This window comes from Physeter macrocephalus, chromosome 2 (assembly GCF_002837175.3).
Source record: "Physeter macrocephalus isolate SW-GA chromosome 2, ASM283717v5, whole genome shotgun sequence".
Lineage (NCBI taxonomy): Eukaryota > Metazoa > Chordata > Mammalia > Artiodactyla > Physeteridae > Physeter > Physeter macrocephalus.
The window spans coordinates 20,631,909-20,654,543 of record NC_041215.1 but is presented as its reverse complement, the minus strand read 5'-3'; the positions used below and the strand labels follow the sequence as shown (position 1 = coordinate 20,654,543).

General features: G+C 51.2%; 1 protein-coding gene across 1 annotated transcript; it reads right to left on the bottom strand.

The window, feature by feature from the left end:
- Positions 1–7,995: 7,995 nt before the first annotated feature.
- Positions 7,996–20,897, bottom strand: LOC114487832 (scaffold attachment factor B2). Its single transcript, XM_028500179.2, has 10 exons — positions 20,731–20,897; positions 19,357–19,448; positions 16,200–16,336; positions 14,488–14,778; positions 13,349–13,489; positions 12,107–12,149; positions 10,646–10,776; positions 8,899–9,011; positions 8,686–8,752; positions 7,996–8,401 (listed from the first exon to the last, which is right to left on the bottom strand). Exons 1-10 carry the CDS (start codon positions 20,873–20,875, stop codon positions 8,251–8,253), a joined length of 1,311 nt encoding a protein of 436 aa, XP_028355980.1. The 5' UTR covers positions 20,876–20,897; the 3' UTR covers positions 7,996–8,250.
- Between the last annotated feature and the right edge of the window lie 1,738 nt (positions 20,898–22,635).

The window sequence follows — 22,635 nt, the reverse complement described above, 5'->3', positions numbered from 1 at the left end:
TTATTTGCTGGCCATGTCCCGCAGCGTGTGGGGTCTTAGTTCCCTGACCAGGGATCGAGCCCGTGGCCCCTGCGGTGAAGTGCGGAGTCTTAACCACTGGACCACGAGGGAAGTCCCGCAAAGCGCTTTAAATGCATCGTCTCCTTGTGTCCTCAGAAATCCCCCGGTCCATTTTACAATGAGAAAACTCAGGTGTTCAAAGTAACTGGCTCAAAGTCATCCAGGTGGTGAAGGGCTGAGCTGGGATTATTTATTCTCCAGCCTGGCTTGGTCTCACAGAAGTCACCTGGCCCGCATGGGGGCCTCCCTGACAGGGCCGCGGTGAAGATCCCCCGGAAACCTCTTCTCAACAGTCAGCATCCCAGGAGGAGTGACTGGAGGGAGGGCCTGAATCAGATCAGTAGATCAGAGTTGGGGCCTGGTAACCTACATGTTAAACAAGGACCTCCTGGGGAATTCCCTGGTGGTCCAGTGGTTAGGACTCAGCACTTTCACTGCCAGGGCCCGGGTTCAATCCCTGGTCAGGGAACTAAGATCCCACAAGCCACGTGGCACGGCCAAAAAATTTTTTAAAAATTAAAAATAAATAAACAAGCACCTCCCTCCACCCCCAGGTAACTCTTGCTAGAGGTGTTCCTTGGTCCTTCCTCAGAACAGCAGCCTTACTACTGCATCTGTCCCAACTTTTGCAGTGCTCCTTCTCAATCTCAGCAGGGATTGTCTGCCACCTGGTGTTTACTGAAGACACTACAAGATTTGGTGTCCCCGTCAGACATTCTAAACTAGGGGAGTTTTCTGCCAGGCCCCGTAAGACCCAATAGGCCAGACGAGGAATAAAGTGTTCTGAAAACTTGAAGATACAGAATTTTTGTGTTCTTTCTCTTCTTCTCCTTTCCATAGATTCGATAAGCATTTACTATGTGTCTACCACATTCCAGGTGTATTAACCACGTCTTGATTTTCTGGTTTTTCATGCTTTGACAACTGGGGCCTCACCCACCCTGGAGGGACAGCCCCCCCAGGGCCAGCTAATTCCCAGAGACAGCAAACTAGTCCCCCTAGAGTGCCTTTCACATGCAAACCAGCCAATCCAGAGCTCACACCCCAACTCCCCGCCTCCCACACTCGGGGGTGCCCCAATCCCAAGCCTGCTTATCCCCATGTCACCTGTTCCTTCCCACAGAAACCACAATAAAGGCCCTGGTCCAGGGACTTCCCTGGTGGTCCAGTGGTTAAGACTGCTCCCCCAATGCAGGGGGACTGGGTTTGATCCCTGGTCAGGGAACCAGCTCCCTCATGCTACAAGTAAGACCTGGTACAGCCAAATAAATAAATACATTTTTAAAAAGGCTCTGCTCTACATTTTCCCTTCTCTCTGACTCACCCTCGTGCTTCTCTGTGTGTGGCCCTGCCTGGCATGGGTTGCCCTCCCCCTCCTCTTGGGGAATGTAACAAAAAAAAAGTTTTCGATAGCAGTCATCTCGATCTGTTGTCCTCACCACACCTGTGTAACAATAAAATCTATGTTTTGAAACTCCAGGCACTGGAGAGACAGCTGAGAACGAGGGAGAATGAATGCCTGCCCCAGTGACGCGTACATTCCAGGGGAGGGTGTGGACAATATGCTATGAGGACAGGCTGGTGTGACAATGATGAGGTAGGAGGGGAGTGGTCAGGGGGACCCCTGGAGGAGGAGGTAGGATCTGAGCCCCAGCCTGCAAGATGAGAAAGAGCCGTCAGCCATGGCCACACCCACACCACCCTGTGCTTAACTCACTGGACCCTGGGGTTCACTCATCCTGGAAGTCCTGTGAAAGGGGAAGCAGCTCCCCAGGCCCCCCAGTGCTTTGTGCAGTAGTACAGTGTACTACACTGTACACTGTACAGTATACACTGTACAGTGTACAGTAGTACAGTGTGGTCTCTGCTGTGTCTATATTTGCCCCCAGAGGCAAACATGGGGAGGCTGCGTCTGATGTGGATTTGAGGACGTGCAGTAACAACCCAGCAGCCTCCTGGGTGCCCACCTTTCTGGGAGTGAATTGGGGGCCTTGGTACTGCTTTAACCTTCCCTGGGGCCATTACCCAGCCTGGTTATGGGTCTGACAGTATCAGGGACATATTAAGTCACCCTGGGGGTCCACTCTAAAGGTCAGGCGCACATGCAAATTAACATAGACCGGGATCTCCGGGTCCTGCTTGCTCATTGCTGCTCAAAGCAATTGTCACTTTACCAACACGTGACCTCGGTCTGGGGCTCCCTGCGTCCTGGGGTGGCCAAGAAGAAGGGACCTGTGAGGAGGCTCAGATTCTCTCAGGCTCTGAGCCTGCATTTCTGCTTGGCCTTCCCAGGAATGGACTCTGCTTCCCAGAGAAGCTGTGACTGGGCGTGTCTGGGGTTTCCGATGCTGTGTGATGTCTCTGTGGCCACAGGTAACCGATGTCTCACTTCCTTGGCCAGTAGTCACACCTGTGACCCAACGCAGATTCGGTCACACTCCAGTGGGCTAGGCAAAATAACGCCCCCTTCTCCCCAAAAATGTTCTCATCCGAGAACCTTTCCCAACTGTGGTCATGTTGCAGGAAGGGGGACCCCTTCCAGGGCCCCAGAGTGGGCTCTTGTCTAACTCGGAAACGAATTGTCCGAGGAGACACACACATGCTGACAAAGCAAAAGACTTTATTGGGAAGGGGCGCCTGGGTGGAGAGCAGCAGGGTAAGGGAACCCGGGAGAACTGCTCTGCCACACGGCTCCCAGTCTCAGGTTTTATGGTAATGAGGTTAGTTCCCGTTTTGTCTCTGGCCCATCATCTTGCTTGGCCCATATTTGGTCCGACTCATGGTCCTTCCTGGTGGCACGTGCATCTCTCAGCCAAGATGGATTCCAGCGAGAAGGATTCTGGGTGGTTGGTAGGGTATATTATGGGCTGGTGTCTCCTCCCTCCTTTTGGCCCCTCCTGAATTCTCCCGGTTAGTTTTCAGAGGCGGCACCATGTTCCTAACTGGACCCCCCGTTGTGAGACAGTTCGGGCGAGTGGGTCTAGCCAAGGTGGGTGGTTTCGGCCAACAGCTCCCTAACAGTCAGAGGGAGATGTGACTCTGGAAAAGGGATCAGAAAGATGCGCTCTTCGTCCTCAAGATGGAGGAAGGGGCCAGGAGGCAAGGAATGTGGGCGGCTTCAAGAAGCTGGAAAAGGCAGGGAATCAGATTGCTCTCCTAGAGCCTCCATAAGGAACCAGCCCTGCAGACACATTGGAGGACTTCTGGCCTCCAGAACTGTGAGATAAGAAGTTTGTGTGAATTTGTTATGGCAGCCAGAGGAAACACACACCCAATTCTCTTGCAGATATTGTGTGAAACTCTCAAACCCTAAAATCAGTGCAGTACTCTGGGGAGAGGAGATCACCATTCCTGAGAAACTGGCATCCCACTGACCCAATGACGCCTCCAGCTCACAAGGCTGGACCTGACATGGTCACCCATCACATCTGCCTGGGGCAGAGGCATCATGCCCAGTTGAGAAATGAGAACTCTGAGGGCTCAGAGGGGGTAAGTCACTTTCCCAAGGACACACAGCTGACGAAGGACGAAGAGCTAGGATGCGAACCCACCGTTCACATCCTGTGAACCCTGTGACCGAAGTAGGGATGGTCTAACCTCTGGAGGATGGGGGTGGGGCAGCACCGGGAGAACTCGCTAGAGACCCCGCCCCTCAACCTGCAAACCAGTTAAAAAGCACCACATCCCCATGAACTGACAACTTTGTGGCTGTACTTTAAAAAACTCGAAAGTCCTTTTTAGACCCTTGCATTTGAAATTATTTAACTAAGATTTAACGCGTGCAATTTGAGACTGGCAATCACCATGCAGGGTTGGGAATTCCTGCATAGTGAGAAAATTTAACCTAGGAGGTGTTTTGAAATGTAATGAAATCTTTATGAATACAAAATTTAGCAGTTGATGAAGCTGACACATTTTTTGTAAATGTGGAGACATTTGATAAGGTATTCATTCTGATGTTGCAGTTTTCTCTTTGTATTTTTGGAGCAGATCGTTTCTTACCTCTTCCTCCCCAGGCCTCAAAACATCTTACAGGTCTCCCGGAAAGCACGAGCACCCTAGGCCCTCTTCCTGCAGGCCTCCCAGGGCCTATCAACACGTATTGAGCACTTACTGTATGCCAGGAGCAATTCTGAACTTTTTTATGTATATCAGCTAATTTAATCTTTGCAAAGACCCTCTATGGTAAATACTATCATATTTCCAGTTAAGGAAGCCAAACCAGGGAGGAACTATTAACTCCCCATGGGCAGACAGGTAGGTTGGATTCCAAGCCATCTCCCGAGGCCACTCCAGTGGCTCTCACTCCTATGACACCGAACAGCCCCCACCTCAACCTTTAAAACATTTAAAAAATTGTGGCAAAATACACATAACATAAAAATTTGCCATTTTATACATGCACCCCTATGTTCATTCACAGCAGCACAATTCACAATAGCCAAGACATGGAAACTACCTAAATGCCCATCGACAGATGAATGGATAAAGAAGATGTGGTACATATATGCACAAAGGAGTATTACTCAGCCATAAAAAAGAATGAAATAATGCCATCTGCAGCAACAACATGGATGGACCTAGAGACTATCACACTAAGTGAAGTAAGTCAGAAAAAGAAAGACAAATATATGATATCACTTATATGTGGAATCTAAAATATGCCACAACTGAACCCATCTGCGAAACAGAAACAGACTCACAGACATAGAGAACAGACTGGTGGTTGCCAAGGGGAGGACGGGTAGGTTGAGAGTTGGGGTTAGCAGATGGAAACTATTATATATAGGATGGATAAACAACAAGGTCCTACTGTATAGTACAGGGACTATACTCAATATCCTGTGACAAACCATAATGGAAAAGAATATGAAAAGGAATATATATATGTATAACTGAATCACTTTGCTGTACAGCAGAAATTAACACAGTATTGTAAGTCAACTATACTTTAGTAACATTTTTTAGAAAATTTATCTTAGCCATTTTTAAGTGCACAGCTCAGTGGCATTAAGCACATTCACATTGTCCTGCAACCACTCCCACCATCCACCTCCAGAACTTTCTCATCTCCCCAAACTGAAACTCTGTCCCCATTGAACACTGACTCCCCATCCCCCCCCCAGCCCCCACCATCTACCTGCTGTCTCTATGGATGTTACTCCTCTAGGGACCTCCTATGAATGGAATCAGACAGTATTTGTCCTTGTCTGTGGTTTCTCTCACTGAGCACCATGTCAAGGTTCATCCCTGTCGTAGCAGGTGTCAGAATCTCCTTCCTTTTGAAGGCTAATATTCCACTGTATGGTTGGACCACAATTTGTTTATCCATCCTACCACACACCCATTAGGATGGCTATTATTTAAAAAAACAAACACACCCAGAAAACAAGTGTTGGTGAAGTTGTAGAGACACCTGGAACCCTCGTGCAGGGCTGGTGGGAATGTAAGACGGGGCAGCCGCTGTGGAAAACAGCCTGGTGGTTCCTCAAAAGTTAAACGTAGAATTACCATATAAGCCAGAAATTTCACTCCCAGGTATACACCCAGGAGAATAGAAAACAGCTGTGCAAAGACCTACAGGCACACTTGTCTTTATAGCAGCATGATTCATAGGAGCCAAAAGGTGGAAACCACCCGTGTCCATTAGCAGATACTTTTTATAACAAGTCTTTTCTTCCACCTCCCTTTTCTCTCCTGAAATAAAAATCTGAATATAACCTAATGACATACAGTTAAAAAAAAAAAAAAAAAAACCCAGCAACCCAACCATATGATGCTCTATCAGATACAAGCAGAAGAAATAAAAAGAAAATAATGTCTGATAAGTGCTGTCTAATTTAGCCTGTCAACGCTGGGGCACAAGCCCCGGTTATACCACGTACAAGATGAAGTGCTCAGACGCATGGGTCTATTCAGACGGCTCATCTCAGACAGAAGCAGCAGGGGAGGTGTTCAGACCCCGCAGGTCTGTTCACAGAAACAGTGAACAACTCTTGGTAAGGTTCTGGACTAAATGACAAGCCGTTTTCCCTCAATTTATCCAGAAGTTGCACTCCTGAAAAATCTGTATGTATGAAAACTGTAAACTGTGTCCCCCTCCAAATTCACATGTTGAGGTCCTGGCCCCCAGGACCTTGGGATGTGACTGTATTTGAAGACAAGGCCTGTACAGAGGTAATCGATTAAGTTCAAATGAGGTCAGTAGGGTGGGCCCTAAATCCAGTCTGAAATTCGGACGCAGACACACACACACAGGGAGAAGGCTGGGTGAAGGAGGTAGAGACAGGGTGATGGATTTACAAGTCAAGTGATGCCAAACACTGCCAGCCGCCACCAGAGTTTGGGAGAGGACCTGGAACAGATCCCCCTCCCTACCCTCCCCCGCCCCCCAGCCTCAGAAGGAACCAGCCCTGCTGACACCTGATCAAGCACTCCTGGCCTCCGGAACTGGGAGAGAATAAATTTCCCTTGTTTATATCACCCAGTCTGTAGTGCCGACTCACGGGTAGCCTTGGCCAATCAATGTTGTCCTATGTATCCATGTAAAACAGAGACCGGTGTTAGGCCCAGCTAATGAGGAAAGGGCTCGTCTCTCCCCACAGGCTGTCCAGTGGGACTGGCCCGCACTCTCCCTGCTTCCCGGGGTCCCCTCGGGCCAGCGGGCGGCAGTGCCCTGGTCAAGTCCTGGCTCTGCACTTCAGGACTTGCTCCTATCTTGTGACAAGATCTGACAACCGGTCTCACCCTCGACCCCAAGTCGAATCTGGCTTCTCTTGGCCAACTTGGGACACCCGAACCCCAGTTTCTAGACTAGCTTGCGGGGTGGGGAGATGAAGCTCTCCATGCAGGAGAAAACATGCCACACTGGCCCCGACTGCACCATGAAGACGTCGTCCTGTCAACCTGTCATTGGAAAATGACTCTAAAAGCCCCTGCAGTGAAGGAAGCGCATGAGGTGTTTATTTGGGCAATTCAAGCAGACAGGACTCGAGGGCCAGTGCCGGCCTGCAGGCCTGCCTTTCATGCTCAGGCTTCCTTGGCAAGCTGGGAAGGGTTTTCAGACTGCTCTTTTCAAACTAAACACCCCAGCAGGAACACAGGGGACTCCAGGAGAATTGGCAATTGTTCTGGGGCCTGTGGGGTGGCTGTCCTAGTTACAGAGGGGAGGGAAGGAATCAGGTTGCCAGCAGGCGGCACATGGGTTAACTCTTCACACACCGATCCAGACCACGCCGGTCCAGGGCTGAGATTCGCGGGAAACCAGCTTCCCTCTTGCCCCCAGGCCCTGCGCAGGTCCCAGGTCAGTCTTGTGGCCACCGGGCCACCTCATTCATGAGATGGGCTGGACCCCTCTTCTGCCCCAACAAGCCTGCAGTCACCCAAGTCCCTGTCCCGACATCAGCTCTGCGTGGGCAGCAATGATCCTTCCAGAGGAAAAGAGATGGCCCCTCTGGCCAGACAGGGGTCTTTAATGAAGGAGATTGCTGCTGCTTATAATCACAAATGAGATTTCACCTATGAATTTGCATTTCCAGAAAAACGGGTGGGTGGGATATAGCTGGGCTCACGCCAGGCAGGGACTGCCCCATCCTCAGCCAGGCCCCCAAACCGCACACCACCACTGGCCGGACACCCCCAGGCACCCCAGAAGAGGTGAAGTGCTGGTCCCAGGGCCCCCCGATGCACACACCCCTCCCCTCAGGGAAGAATTCCTAATTCCCATTCCAGCTCTGCCACCTACGAGCTCTCGGACTCTGGGCAAATGATCTGACCCTGCAGCCACTTCCTCACCTGTAAGACAGGGAGGTGCACGGCCCCACTTCATTGGGAGCTGTGAGAATTCAGGAACACGAGCCGGCCTCTGCTACCCAAACAAAAGCGGTGCCGCCGAGGGCTGACACTGCTCTGTCATCACTGAGACACACACACGGCTGCGAACCATAAACTTTTATTAACGGAAAATGGAATGCCTCGTTAACAGAAACCTTGTCTTACAAATAGCAGAACAAGAACACATTTATTTAAAAAAAAAAGAAAAAAAAAGTGGATTCACATTGTATTAAGCTACAACACGGTGGCAGGATTTGCTTCTGTTTCTTAAAAGATTCCACAAGTTCAAGGTAACTCTGGCTAAGAGACTCAACAGTACATCTGCCTGCCTACCAGGACACGCGGGGTGGGTGGGCTCTAGTAGCGGCGGGTGAAGTGGGGGTATGGGTGGGGGGCGGGGTGCGGGCCTCTGCTGCCCCGGTCCTGGCCGGCCACTCCTCCACCCTCGAGGCCTCCGGAGGGCACCACGTGAGCCTGGGCGTGCCCGCCGTGTGCAAAGCCGCCTCGCCTAGGAACAAAGGCACACGTTTGGCCCCGGAAGCACCTGTGTTCTGTGTCACGTTGCAGCATAGGGCTCTGTGGCCTTTAGTGCCCCTTGGCTTTTTCCAGGTGAGAAAAATCATAACCACGGGTCGCATTCTGGGGAAGAGCGTTAGCTGCAAAAGTTGCCAAGAGCTGCTTTGGGGGTTGGTTCTCAAAGCATTCGACCCCGAAAGTGGATCAAGCATGCAAAAAGGGAGAGGAAGTGAGGGTGGGAACAAATCAATTTTATCCGCGGACAGTACTTCTTACCCCGATATTCCACCCCGACTTGCCACATGCCCTGGCCCCGAGGGCCCAGACAGGCCCCTCTCACCACCTGGAAGAGAAGAAAGAGTCTGCAAACACTCCCTTCTTGGAAGTGCTTGGAAGCCCTGGAAAAGCTGGCCCTCTGGAGCATGCTGGGACTGTGGCTGTCCCTCCCCGGGAGGCCCTCCCGACCTGCAGGCAGGGGTGAACCCATACCTTGCCACCGCAAGTGCTCTCGGCCCGCCGTGCCCGCGTCCACTGTGCCCGGCCAGGCGCGCTCCTGATGCTCCTCCAGCCTCTGGCTGTGCTCCGCCCAGTCACGGCCACCCCTTTGCCAAAACGAAAGGCAGATACACGATGGTCCCACCGTGCCTCTAAGGTGAGGCTGTGACATGGGGGCTCTGGGGGCTCCTGCCCCACTGTCAAGGGTTTCTGAGAGAAGTGGGCAAAGAATGGGAACAGACACTTCCCCAAAGTTACACACTCGGCCAGTAAGCACACGAGTAGGTGTTCAGCACAGCTACCGTCACAACCACCTCACCCTCATTAGGACGGCTATTATCTAAAAGACAAGGACGAGTGTTGGTAAAGGTGTGCAGAAACAGGGATTCTCACACTGGGCTGGTGGGAATGTAAAATGGTGCAGCCTCGTTGGAGAACAGCGTAGTGGTTCCTTAAAAGCTTAAACACAGAGAGACCGTATGACCCAGAGATTCCACTCCGAGGTATCTAACCAAGAGACCGGTAAACATGCATTTACACGAAAACTCACACACCAATGTTCTCAGCAGCATGATTCCGTAACAGCCCCGAAGTGGAAACCACCAAAGTGTCCATCAACTAATGAATGGATAAACAAAACGTGGTCCATCCACATACTGGAATATTAATCAGCCTTGAAAAGGAATGAAGCACTGACACTCACTACAACAAGGATGCACCTGAGAACACGATGCTCAGTGAGAGAAGCCAGACATAAAAGGCAACACGACACACTGTGTGATTCCAACTTATGTGAAACATCCAGAACAGGCGAATCCACAGGGAAAGAAAGTGGGTTAGTGGTTGCCAGGGGGATGGGGAGTGACTGCTAATGGGGGTTTCTTTGGGGGGCGATGGAAATGCTCTGAAATGGATTGTGGTGATGGATGCACAACTCTATGAATTAACTGAAAGCCATCAAATTGCACACTTTAAATGAGTGAACTGCACAGCATGCAAATTATATCTCAAAAAAGCTGTTTAAAAACGGTTTCAGACAGAAACCCTGGGAGATGAAAATCCAAACACGGTACCCACGTGCAGGTGCCAGCAGCCCCTGGGGGCCTACAGGAAAGCCTCCCGGCCCCAGGCTGGGTGTGGAAGGACGAGGGCACTGCCCGCTGGTGACCACCACTCCGAGGCCCAGGACCAGGAAGCCAGCAGACCCTCCACACCTGTCTGCAAGGGTGAGTGCACCCCGGTGCGTGCAACGCCTGTGGTCTCAGGTGACAGCCCCCCAGTCACATGGTGACGCTGCACAGTGCAGCCTGTTGTCGGTGCAGGAGCTCGCCCGTTTAAATTTAACGCAAATAGGACTAAACGACATGAAAGGACCCAGTGCTAAGTAGGTCGCTCAGGAAAGAACACTCTCATCTGTCACAATGGCACTCCAGTCTTTGATCAACACCCGAAAACCCACCTAGAGGTGCAGTAGAAACTTGTGGTAGCCGTGACACCAGCCTTACAAACACCTAAAGACAACTTCGGGGGTGGGGTGGGGTAAAGCTTCTCCACTACTGATGGGGACAAGCCTTAGACGGCTTCAGGGATGCCGCCTTCAGCAGGCAGGGCCCACTCAGGGCTAGGAGGGGCTGTTCCAGGAGACCTGGCAGGTACACATGCCCGGTTCACTTTCAGAGAAGCCAACCCGTCACCCGGCGAGGACAGTGATGCCCAGCCCCTCTGTGGCCTGCCCGCTAACCTGGGGGGAGGAGGCAGCCCCCGGCCCTCGCTCATCCTCTTGTCGGAGCCGTAGCCACCCCAGCCATCTCGGGAGTCGCGGCCATGGCGCTCTGGTGGTCCTCCATGGCCGTGGCGGTCATCTGAGTAGTGCTGGAAGGCACAAGAGGGACAGGGCGACTCCAGTCACATGGCTCCCAGACAAGCTCGCGGCAGGCCTACCTTCTGGGTCTCAGCAACCTGCAGACCCTGCCTCAGCGTGCTGGGGTGTGGCTCAACAACCCAGCCACCTACGAGGACCTGCCCAGGCCCCTTTGGACGCTTCCTGACCCCCTCGAGAACCCCGAGCGCCCCTAAAGCTCCATCGCTGGTGCCACACGAAGGGCCAGCGGCGGGCCCTCCCACCCATGAGCGTGGAGAGCCCCATGCTTCAGGGTCCACTGAGAAGAGTCACTCAGACCCGCCTTCCCTGAAGAGTCAGGGCACCTGCTCCTTGATGGAGACAGGAGGGCCCTCCCCACACCCCTAGGGCAGGCCAGCGCCCTCAGAGCCCTCTCTGCTCATAGTACTGCAAAGGCCTGGAGGCAAGTACTGAAGGCAGGAATGGCTTAGTACCCCTGGCCAACCAAGTCAGTGCTCAGGAAGCCAGCACACCTGGGGAGCAAGAGAGAATACAGCACTCTCTCAAAACCCACACCCCTATTTTAAAAAGCCATGATTATGATGCCACCCCCCACCTTTCTCGTGGACGTCTCCTCTCTTCTCTGAGCTGACACCCTAGGCACCTCTCACAGGGAACCTGCAGACTATCAGACACGGGGACCCATCCCAGTACCCGACACAGAGGAATGCCCCAAAACATGACCTAAATGACCCCCTACCAGGCCGCTAAGCCCCCGGTGGGGCATCCCACAGTGCCTAGACTCGAAGGCACTCCAAACAAGAGGCAACCAAGTATCTCTTCAATTAGTTTCTACTGAATAAAACGAAAATCAAGCCCTACCTATTTAAAAAACACAGACTCAAGACTTCCCTAGTGGTGCAGCGGTTAAGAATCTGCCCGCTAATGCAGGGGACACGGGTTCGAGCCCTGGTCTGGGAAGATCCCACATGCCGTGGAGCAACTAAGCCTGTGTGCCACAACTACTGAGCTGCGTTCTAGAGCCTGCGAGCCACAGCTACTGAGCCCACGCACCATAACTACTGAAGCCCGTGCGCCTAGAGCCCATGCTCCACAACAAGAGAAGCCACCACAATGAGAAGCCCACGCACCGCAATGAAGAGTAGCCCCCGCTACTTCGCAGCAATGAAGACCCAATGCAGACAAAAAATAAAATAAATAAATAAATAAAATTAAGAACGCAGACTCACTAACAAATCATTTCTGTGCACATCTACTCACCGGCCAGAACTGACATCTCCATGCCCCACCCACCCCACAGAAGCAGGCACGCCCCTGGCCTGCTATCTGGCTTTTACTCACCTGCCCATCTCGCTCTCCCATCACTGACCTTGAACCTTCCCTCCTGCAAAAAAGAAATGTCTCATTCCAAAGGCAGCTGATGACTCTATACAATACTGCTGCAGACCACACAGAAGAGTTCACAATTGGAGTACTTATGCTCTTTTACCACGAGAACTGTAATTTACTGGCCTGAAAAAAAAAACTACCTCGCAGCTTTCTCTGGGGGTAGGAGTGAAGTGGGATCCTGGGGGTAGGAGTGAAGTGGGATCCTAAGAAGGTGGGAATGAAGGTTTTACTGAACTAAAATCCCTTAGAGGGGTCTCAGAAGTAGAGACCCACACCAGAAAGCTAATGCCTATAATTTATCTGTGGCCTGATGACAAGTCAGGTAATAAGAAAGCCTCGGCAGGTCCCTAACCTCTGGTCTGACCCAACACACGACTCGTGCCACATCTGAAACCAATTCCAGCCATAAGTAATTAAACGAGTGGCTTCTCAGCCTGTCTTTCCCCGCTCTTCCTTCCCAGAGCTAATGAGCGATGAAATGGCTCAAGGATATGCAGCTCAGGGGAGCACGATGAGAAACCTAAAGAGAGAATTCTTAAACTGGAAAAATCGAGGGCTGCTTTTCTAAAAAAACGAGATATAGTCTTCGTTAAAAAGGCACTGGCAAAAAAAATAACCCACCCCGACCCTCGAATCACAAAGTAGGCCTAACAGGACCTCTGTCACGTTTCACAGTCAGCCCTCTTCACGTGGGCTGGCACGACTCCCATGCCAGTCAGTGACCCCTGCAGATGGCTCAGGTGGGTCACGGCCTTTCTCTAAACTGCTTTCTCATCTGTGTGAACAAGGAGGCCGGGTCACACCCTCCTCAAAGCCCCGTGCTCCAGAGCAGCTTGTGCCGGTGGGAGAACAGGGAGGAAGTGTGGCCGTGGAGACCCCCCAGGGAGCTATGAAACCCAGAGCCCGGGGCCACCCCCAAGAGAGCTGAGCATGGGGGAAGCCGAGGTTCAGGTCAGGCCCAGGGCCCGTCTGTCCTAAGAGGACAGTGCATGAAACATGCCCCGAGGTGCCTTCCCTCTAGACAAAGCCAGGATGCCGTACATGACCACCGATCCCAACGTCCTGCTCAAGGTCTGTTTCTAAATCCCACGTGTGACGGTCAGAGGCACCCACTAGGAACCTCGTGAGTGCACCAGACATTAAGAGAACAGACGGAGACCGATCCCTGATGTAGGAGTGGGGCGGGCCACTGACCTGTCGGCCACGTGCTCCTGGTACTGGCCCCGGTCACGGTGGTCAAAGTCGTGGAAACGGTGATCGGGCCGAGGGAAGTCTGGGCGGTATCTGTCCTCCATGGCCATGCGCTTTCCCTCTGGCCAATAGGCGTCATCTCGCCTGTTTTTTATTTTAAAAAGAATGCAAATTTCATTTATGAAAGAGAATGAGGGTAAAAAGAAAGAGGGCAGAAGTGCGGAGGAGAGCACTCTCTTCAGACCCAGTATCATTTAAAATGTCCCGCAGGGCTAATCTCTAAACATTCAATCATTATCGCTTTGATTTGATAAATTAAAATCCCCCAAACTGCCAAAAGGCATACTGGCATTCTCATCTGACAATCCTGAAAAAAGAACTGCTGTGAGCTAATTGTGTCACAAGGCTGTTAATACCTTGATCCCCACATGAGCTCAGATGCAAGTGCAATGAAATCTTTGATTCTCCTGGAATGAGGTTCCAAGTCACCACGTTCTCACCTCCTTGTCTGCTATGCTAACCTGAACCCCCGCTCTGAGATTTTGCAGAAGTGAAGGGAATTATATCGGGTGATGGCAAACTACATACAACTCGGGATGGTATCCAATTATCTTCTTCCTGATTTTTACCAGAAAATTAGGCTCATAGGTGGTGGGGTGATGGGTTACCGTCAATTAAACCGCTCAGAGAAGCTGGAGAGCAATAAACCTACTTTCTGAGTGGGAAGGCAATCTCCTTTTCCACAGCACCCAACTCTGCACCTCTCCCTCCAGGAGGACACATGAGCCTGATAGAGACAGCAGTGAATGCGGCATAACACATGCTTGGTTGTCTCCTACCCGCTAGACAGTGGTCATGCTCCACCAGGAACCACAGTGAGAGTAACGGGACGGCCTAGGCGAAAGCATCACAAACCCTTCAGCAAGTGGCAACAATCAAGAGTCTCTGAATAACTCAGGTGGGGAAAAAAACGCTGCACTGGCCACAGAGGTGGCAGCAAGGAGCCCTGCCCAAGAGTCCAGAGGCCCAGATTCTGTCTGAAACACCCCCGACTCCCTACTCTAAGGTGGACAGGAGTGGGGGTGGCTCTTTCAATGTCAGGGGAAGCACCACCTCCTCCTGCTCCGGGCCGGGGGCCTTACCGCCCAACATCGTAGGGCCTCCTGAGCACCGACCGCCGCTCCTGCTCGTAGCGCAGCTGCTCCTGCTGGTGCCGCAGCTCCTCGCGCTCACGTTGGATGCGCTCCTGCTCCTTCCGGCGCTCCCGCTCCACGCGCTCGCGCTCCCGTTCCAGCCGCTCCCGTTCCAGCCGCTCCCGCTCCAACCGCTGCCGCTGGCGCTCGAGCTGCAGGCGCTCCCGCTGCAGCCGAGCCTTCTCCTTCCCCTCGTGGAGGGCGTCCAGGCGCTGCTCCCTCTCACGCTGCTCACGCTCTCTGGGGGAACACAGGAAGGCCGCCCTGATTTCCTGACATGGTGGCGCCCGGCCATCAAGACGTCATCCTCCGAAGGAGCCTGGAACCTTCCAGCTCCCGGATGTGAACTGGCTTGCCCCGAGCCTGGCTGCCCCCCGCCAGCTACTAGGCGGCAGGCACTAACTGGCTCCCTAAGCTGCTCGATCGGCCAGAAACCCCAATCTCCACACTTTCCCTTTCTCCAAATAGCAAAGCTGGGGTGAGCTGGGAGGGAGGGGGTGATGACGAGCAGACACAGAGCCTCAGGCCCAGACCAGGAGGACCTGGCTCAAAGAGCACCAAAACAAAGCCACAGCTAAATAAAGGTCAGGAAAGTAAGAAAAGCAAAGGATAATTGCTACTCTGAAGCTGCTGGGCACGGAGAAAACCCTGGAGACACGGATGATAGTAGCTTTCCCTGAAGAGGGACAATCAACACTGTCTTTTTGTCACCCCTCCCCTCTACAAGGCTGTATTTTTAATGAGCACGTCATTTTGAAGGGACCTAAGAAGGTGTGGGGACAGGAGAAGGGCCAGTCACCAGCAAAGGGGACGGAGGTCTCATTTATCAGCCACCGCACACCAGGAGCTGAGCGGGGACTGGGGAACCCCGTTCTGCTCTCTTCACACCCTCCTCCCACGGTGCCTGGGAAGGGTCCAAACCAAGGGCAAGCCAGCTGGAAGCAAAACATCTCCAGACAGATCAAGAAACTTTTACTTGCTAAACCCCATATGCAGAGGTTGATATCACACTGTTTTGGAAAAGCAAACTGGAGAAGATTCTACATGATCTGCTTTAGCTCAAGAAAGTTTCCCAAACACTACAGCATCACAACTTCACTGGGTAATGTTTCAGGGAAAATGACGAGGGAGCTCTAGACAACCTGGTGTGAAATGGCAGAAAGCAAAAATGGAAATGACAGGCCTGCTTCAACAAACCATCTCCTCAGCAAAGGGGCATAGAATTGCTGTGGGACCGCTGCTGCCTGAAAACGCCACGGAACGCAGACGTCTCAGGAGTGAAGATGTGAATCACAACTCTAACAGGCCGGCCTGTTCCTGGGCTGCCATATTGATCTAATTCACGTGGAAGGGTTTGGCGGCAAAAACTGAAGCCTCAACCCTGGAGACCCTTCTACCAAAGCCACAGACAGCGTGGGTCCGCTTGCTACCTGGTCCAGGGTGCAACTTCAGCCAGAGGAGATGCTGCTGAGCAGAAACAGGCTCTGATGAAATGTGACGGGACTACCATGGGCCAGTGTGAACGCCCCGCCTTTTGGTCTCAGAGGAAACACACTAGGAGGCCAGTGAGCCACGGCCACACAGGCGACTCGCTTTGGAGGAAGAGCAACCCTCCCAAGAGAAGACCACGGACCCACCGGCCTCACTCAGCCCCCACTCACCGCCGCCTCTCTGTCTCTCGGATTTCCCGTTCCCGCTGCCTCTGGCGCTCTCGTTCCCTTTGCTCTTTGATTTTGTCAAAGGACAAGATGTCTCTCTTCTCTTTGCTTTCCGATTTGCGATCCTGACTCTTTGAGCTCTGTTTATCAAAATTGGTTTATTAATGTTAAGAAAATGCTGACAACAGATGCACGACGCAAGTGGAGTATGCACATCTGGACTAGACTAAGATCCTTCAATCCCACGTGGTTTACAGGGAGGCCCCAGCACAGGCCGCCTCACACCGCCATCTGAGTCACGCTGCTAGAGTCTTGCTTTCAAAGGGCATTAATGGAAGAGAAAAGGTGGGGTGAAACCTCAGCAGTGTTTCTGCAGCAGCAGAGCCAAGTGCTCTGCATTACCTAAAGCAAAATGAGGCTCCCCAGAGGCACAGGGCATGTGCACTCGATGTCCGCAGCGACCCCTTGGTTCAGCGGGGAAGCTGTCGAAGCATTTGTCTAGACAGACAGCTGGAGGAGGGGCTGCGTTTTTCACTTCTCAGCTATTGGCTCAGGCCTCAGGCAGGTGGCCTCAAAACAGAACAAGCCAAAGGCACTTGAACGTAAAACAGCACTGCCAGTAAAGTAGAAAGTACCAGTGGGCAACTTCTATGCTCTTCCACTTCTGGGAGAAGGCAAGAAACACTGACAGCCGATACCCATTTCTGAGGCTCTCAAAGACTGGGACTCCCAAACCGGCCACAAGCAGACTCTCCCAAGAAGTTTTTACATAGCTCAGAACCCAGGGCCTCCTGCAGACCCGCCACCTCAGAATCTCCAGGGAAGGGGGGCCTGGGAGACATTATTAAAAAGCTCCTCAGCTTATTTTCTTAATTCGCTCACTAAGGGGCAAAAACATCAATGAAAGACAAAGCAATCCAAAAGAAAGACAGGCAAAGGAGGGGGACACAGAGAACACCCTCATTACAGGGACAGATCTGCAACCCAATACATCGCCATTACCCTCAAGACGGGCAGAGTTGAGAGTCTGATCACACACACTGCAGGCTGGAGTGAGGAAGGGCAGATGCCCTATGTTCCGAGGTACGGATGTGATCTTCTGGGGAGCCCAGCATGGCAGCGGAGGTGCCAAATCCGACTCCAAGTTCACAGCCTGGCCTCGGCCACCTCCTAGCGACCCAGCACACGCTACACACTCAGTGAACCTAAGTATCCTCCATAACCTTTCTGAAGGGCACTCTGATAGTATCTATCACAACGAACAACGTCCTGGTGGCTTTGGACGAGCACTGCCAAGAGGTGTGCACGCAAATGTTGCACTGCAGCCGTTTTCAATAGGGGATGTGGAAACAACCAAGTGTCCGTCACCCGGGGACTGGTTAACAATGATCAAGGTGCATCCACAAGCTGAATGATACGAGCTTTACAAAGAAAAGGACACACACCACCACCACCTGGATGGATTTCAGGGACGTCACGCTGAGGGAAAAGGCCAATCTCAAGGTCACGGTTGCATGATTCCATTTATACACTTCCTCACAACGACAACATGCTGGTGATGTAAGACAGGTTAGAGGTTTCCCAGCGCTGGGGATGGGCTGGTGGGGTGGGTGTGACAATAAAGGGATACCAAGGAGGAGATCTTTGTGCTGATGGACTAGTTCTGCATCTGGATTGTGGTGATGGGACACAAATCTACACGGGTGACAAAATGTCCTAGCACTTTTCACACCCCCTATGCCACCCTCCTGGCTCTGCGACTGTGCTACATAGTTACACGAGATGGAACCACTGGATGAAACCAGGTGATGGGCTCCTGGGCCTCAATTTCCTGTGAATCTGTAATTATTTCGAATTAAAAAAAATTTTTTTTTGAAGTAGAAAAAGGAGAACTGTATGTCTCAATACATAAAGCTCTCCAAGACATCACATACAAAGAGGTGTACAGCAGCAAGTTATGGGAAGACCCTTTCCCCATGGTGTTTCAGAGTGTAGACACATGTGCCGCATGTGTAATGCCCTTTGAGGGGAGCCCATGCAGAGCACAGGCTTCTGCTTCGCTTACCTTGTATCTTCCTATACTACATGTATGTTCTAATCAGGCCTGCGCTATTACTTACTTTCGTAACATCAGAGTTATTTGGGTGGTAAAATTATAGGTCTTTTTGGGTTTTCTTCTCTAGATTTCTCTGTATTTTATGATTTTCCTATAGCCCAGAGGAAAAACAGCATTAGGCACTGCTGCTTTATAGAACCCAAATGTTAATTTCAAAATTAAGTCTCGGGCTTCCCTGGTGGTGCAGTGGTTGAGAGTCCACGTGCCGATGCAGGGGACACGGGTTCCTGCCCCGGTCCGGGAAGATCCCACATGCCGCGGAGCGGCTAGGCCCGTGAGCCATGGCCGCTGAGCCTGCACGTCCGGAGCCTGTGCTCCGCAACGGGAGAGTCCACAACAGTGAGAGGCCCGCGTACAGCAAAAAAAAAAAAAAAAAAAAAATTAAGTTTCAAGACCACAAAGTGTTCTTGGATGAATACTGTTAGCTCTGCACTCACTAACACAGCACTACTCTCCTCATTAACCTTTTAGTTAGAACCTTCAGCTGGATGCAGAGGGTTTTGTTTTCCAGAGTAGAAGAAGCAAAATGGACAAGCAACTAGCTTGTCCAGCAGCATGGACCACAGAAGCAATGGAGCTCATTTTCTGATAACATGGAAGACAGTTTTAGGGTGAACTCTACTTTTCTTTTTGGTTAATTTGACTAGAAAAACTAAAGAAAATGAATAAAGTACTATTAGATTAACCAAAGAGTAGAACCTGCCTTCCAACTTGACAAGCCCTGGGTCTTGCCCATTCCATCCAATTTGTGAATCAATTCTCCTTCCAGAAAACAATATAGCCTAACAGGACCGGCAAAGGGTCAACACATTTATGGGGAGCAAACACGGTTAAGTATTATTTGAAATAAGTTTCAGAACCTAGTTCGTGCCTATACACAAACTATACACGTGCCTATATACTCTAAATAGTTAATATGCCTTTTGAGTTCTTTTTCTTAACATTTCAAAGGTTAAACAACGTTGTTCTCATACCGCAAATCAGAGTGGTTGTTAAACCACCATCAGAACCAGCCGGACTTGAGAGGGCAGAAGCGATACTTACTCTCTCCTTTGACCTGCTTGTGGTTTTCACACTAATGACAGGCTCCCCTTTCGATTTATCCATCACGACTGTTCGTTCCATGCCTCTGCTTCCTTCAGGAGAAAACACAGCCACTTATGAAATCATGCTGACGCCCCCCTCCCCGCCGACCGCAGGCAGCAGCCCCTCCGACCAGGGGCTCTGGACGCACCCTCCAATGACTGCTGATAAGCTCTGGAGCCTCAGCACCCCATCTCTCTCCCCTCTGTGACGTTAAGTCAGTGACACCCACATGGCAACAGCGGGTCTGAGGTGGACGGGGCACCCTGACAGGCCTTTGCTTGTCTGGAATGAAGTGGCATGATCTGTTCACACCTTACAGCGTAAATGGGAATGAAACCGCATTCTGCAACGTGGGCACAAACACGTCCCACACTCGGGCCTCCTTCACCCCCACGCTAAACCCCAGTGGCTCCAGGGATCACGCACTTCGACGTGCACTCCTCCCACATGTTCTAGAGAGCTCTGCAGAACCCAGGCCCCTGTGCTGAGTCAGACACGGCCTGCCAGCTCAGAGGGCCCCGCCAGACAGGTGGGCTACCCTCATTCATCTACCGCAATAAAGGCTTCCAAACTGATTTTCCCCTCAATGAAACGATAAGCAGGCTCTAACCACCGGAACAATTACTGATTTAGGGAGATTTACAATACTGAAGGAACATTTTAAAAACACGGTGCTCTTGAGACTGCTGGTAAATTACTCCAAACACTTGAGATGTAACTTGTAATGTGCCGTACCAAATTCCAAAGTTCCAGATGGTTGGGTTGTTTCTGTTTTAAGGGGGGTGGAGGGTGTGGGGCGGGGGGAGGAGCACACTGGTTTCACTTTTCCCCACAAAACTTTCTGTGGAGTCTCATGCAAACCTGAAGGTGCATTGCACAATAAACTTATAATGGGTATACATGCTCTGAGGTTTTAGTTTTCTCTACTTTTCCTTTTTTTTTTTTTTTTTTTACTATATCTGGTTTCAACATAAATGCAGGAAAAACTTGATGACATATGTGCAGAACTGCATGGAGTTAGTCACAGGAACCAGGACACCTCGCTCTTGCAAATCCCACATTCTATTCTACCGGAGACTCAGGAGAAGCCAACACCCAGGTCACTGAGCCACCAACAAACACAGATCCCAACCAGAAAAACTACAGATTTCTGATGTTGCAGAGAAACCCCTTTTGGCCATTTCATCACCAGAGGCTCTGTCCTCTAAGAGCTTCCCGCACACAGCACAGCTCAGCAAAGGCACCGAGCCCGCTGGGCCCTCACTCCACGCAACCCGCCTGCTGCCCTTGCCACCTCTTCCTTCTCGTGAACACTCCACAGACTCTCATCACCTGATCTGGTGACTCGGGACCGATTGGCTGCTCCTGGTTTCAGCTCATCTTCATCTTTTTCTTCCTTTTTAATGTTTTCAGGTTTTCTTTCCTCCTTCTTCTCCATCTTCTCTTCCTTCTTAATTACAGTTCTGTTTAGAAACATGGTGATCACACTTGAGGTCCTGAGATTCTCACAGGAGTAGCTCACACTCAGACTTCCACACAAAGCAAACCCACCTGCTGCCAGTTGGAGGGAAAAATTTATTTGAAAACTGTGGTAATGATAATACCCTCTTTAGATACAGCCCTTTCCCACTTAAGTTACCTGCCACATCTAGAAACATGCCGGATGAAACTACAGGCTCGTGGGGTTGTCTTCCCAAAATGCCAGATGTACCAGTGTGTAAACAGGCCCAGAAGCAGACGTGAGAAACACTCCAATTATATAGGAAAGCTTGTTAAAAACTTCAAATGTTTCATCTTGTATGTGTGGAGTATTACTTTCAAGTTTTATAGAGAAAAACACTTTTTCCAAAAAGCAGAGTATAAAACAGAATGGAGGTACAGTACAAGGAGGGGCGGTGCCTACTGCAGGAAGCCCTGGGCCCCCGACCTGGACCACCCTCCCACCGCACCTGGTAATTTCTGCACGCTTTGGGGGAGGCAAAATGGCACGTGAGGTGCCAGCAAATATGGAAACTGCTGGTGCATTTCAACATACCATTTCATGCTAAGCAGTCAAACAAATCGTCGCTGCCATTCAAATGTGTCTCCCACGTTCCCTACTGCTGTTTGTCCCCGGCAGTTAAACTCCACACTTACAAAATGCCCATTGTGTGCCAGGGTCCAGGATGGGAAAGCCAGGCCCTATGCGGTCTGCTAACAAGCACCACCTGCCCTCTCTTCCCACCACCCAGGCAGAGCTCGGGATGCCCGAGGAAACCTCTCTCAGATGCCCCTCAGCTCACACTTCCTCCCTCCTAAACTTCCACAGCATGAAGCTTTAAAACTGTATTTGTTTTGAGAAATATTCAATTTCAAAATGAAACAAAATAATAATTGATGGTGTCTATCAGAACTGAGAACTGTAAATGTAACATACTGCTTTCCCTTTACAACACAAAACACTCTAGATACAGCCACCCCTGTGACAGTCTCCATCCTTGTGACAGCCACCACCAGTGCCTTTACTGTCAATCGTGTGGCTCCACCTCTTCTGGCTTCACTCGCATATTCCCGTAACCATGATGCCCTACAGTGATGCTCTAGGTTTCTTAAGACTGACACAGCGGGATGGTCCTCGTGTGCTGCTCTACAATGCCTTTCACCGCATGCCCTGCCGGTTGGGCTGTGTGGACACACACACAGATCTGGGTCCTTTCAACTGCTGCACCACAGCCCACTGTTATTTACCCGGTTCTCTTCTGACAGATTAGAGACTGCTTCCGCTCACTACATGACTGCAAATAAACCCCAGGAACCATCTCTGACGTGCCTTTTCCACTGTTCCAGGGCAGCACCCTCTCCCTCCCAGTAGCCTTACAAAATGTCTTGAAAGGAGATCCTTCCTACTTGTTCTGGACTCACACGGCACCTCCTAGACACAAGTGGACTTCTTGATAACACTAATTTTAGTTAAAAACCAATTTCTATCTTTTTTTTTTGCTGTGCCACGCAGCTTATGGGATCTTAATTCCCCAACCAGGGTTTGAACCTGGGCCCTCGGCAGTGAAAGCACAGAGTCCTAACCACTAGACTGCCAGGGAATTCCCTAAAAAGCAATTTCTAAAAAATATTTACGTAGGGCTTCCCTGGTGGCGCAGTGGTTGCGCGTCCGCCTGCCGATGCAGGGGAACCGGGTTCGCGTCCCGGTCTGGGAGGATCCCACATGCCGCGGAGCGGCTGGGCCCGTGAGCCATGGCC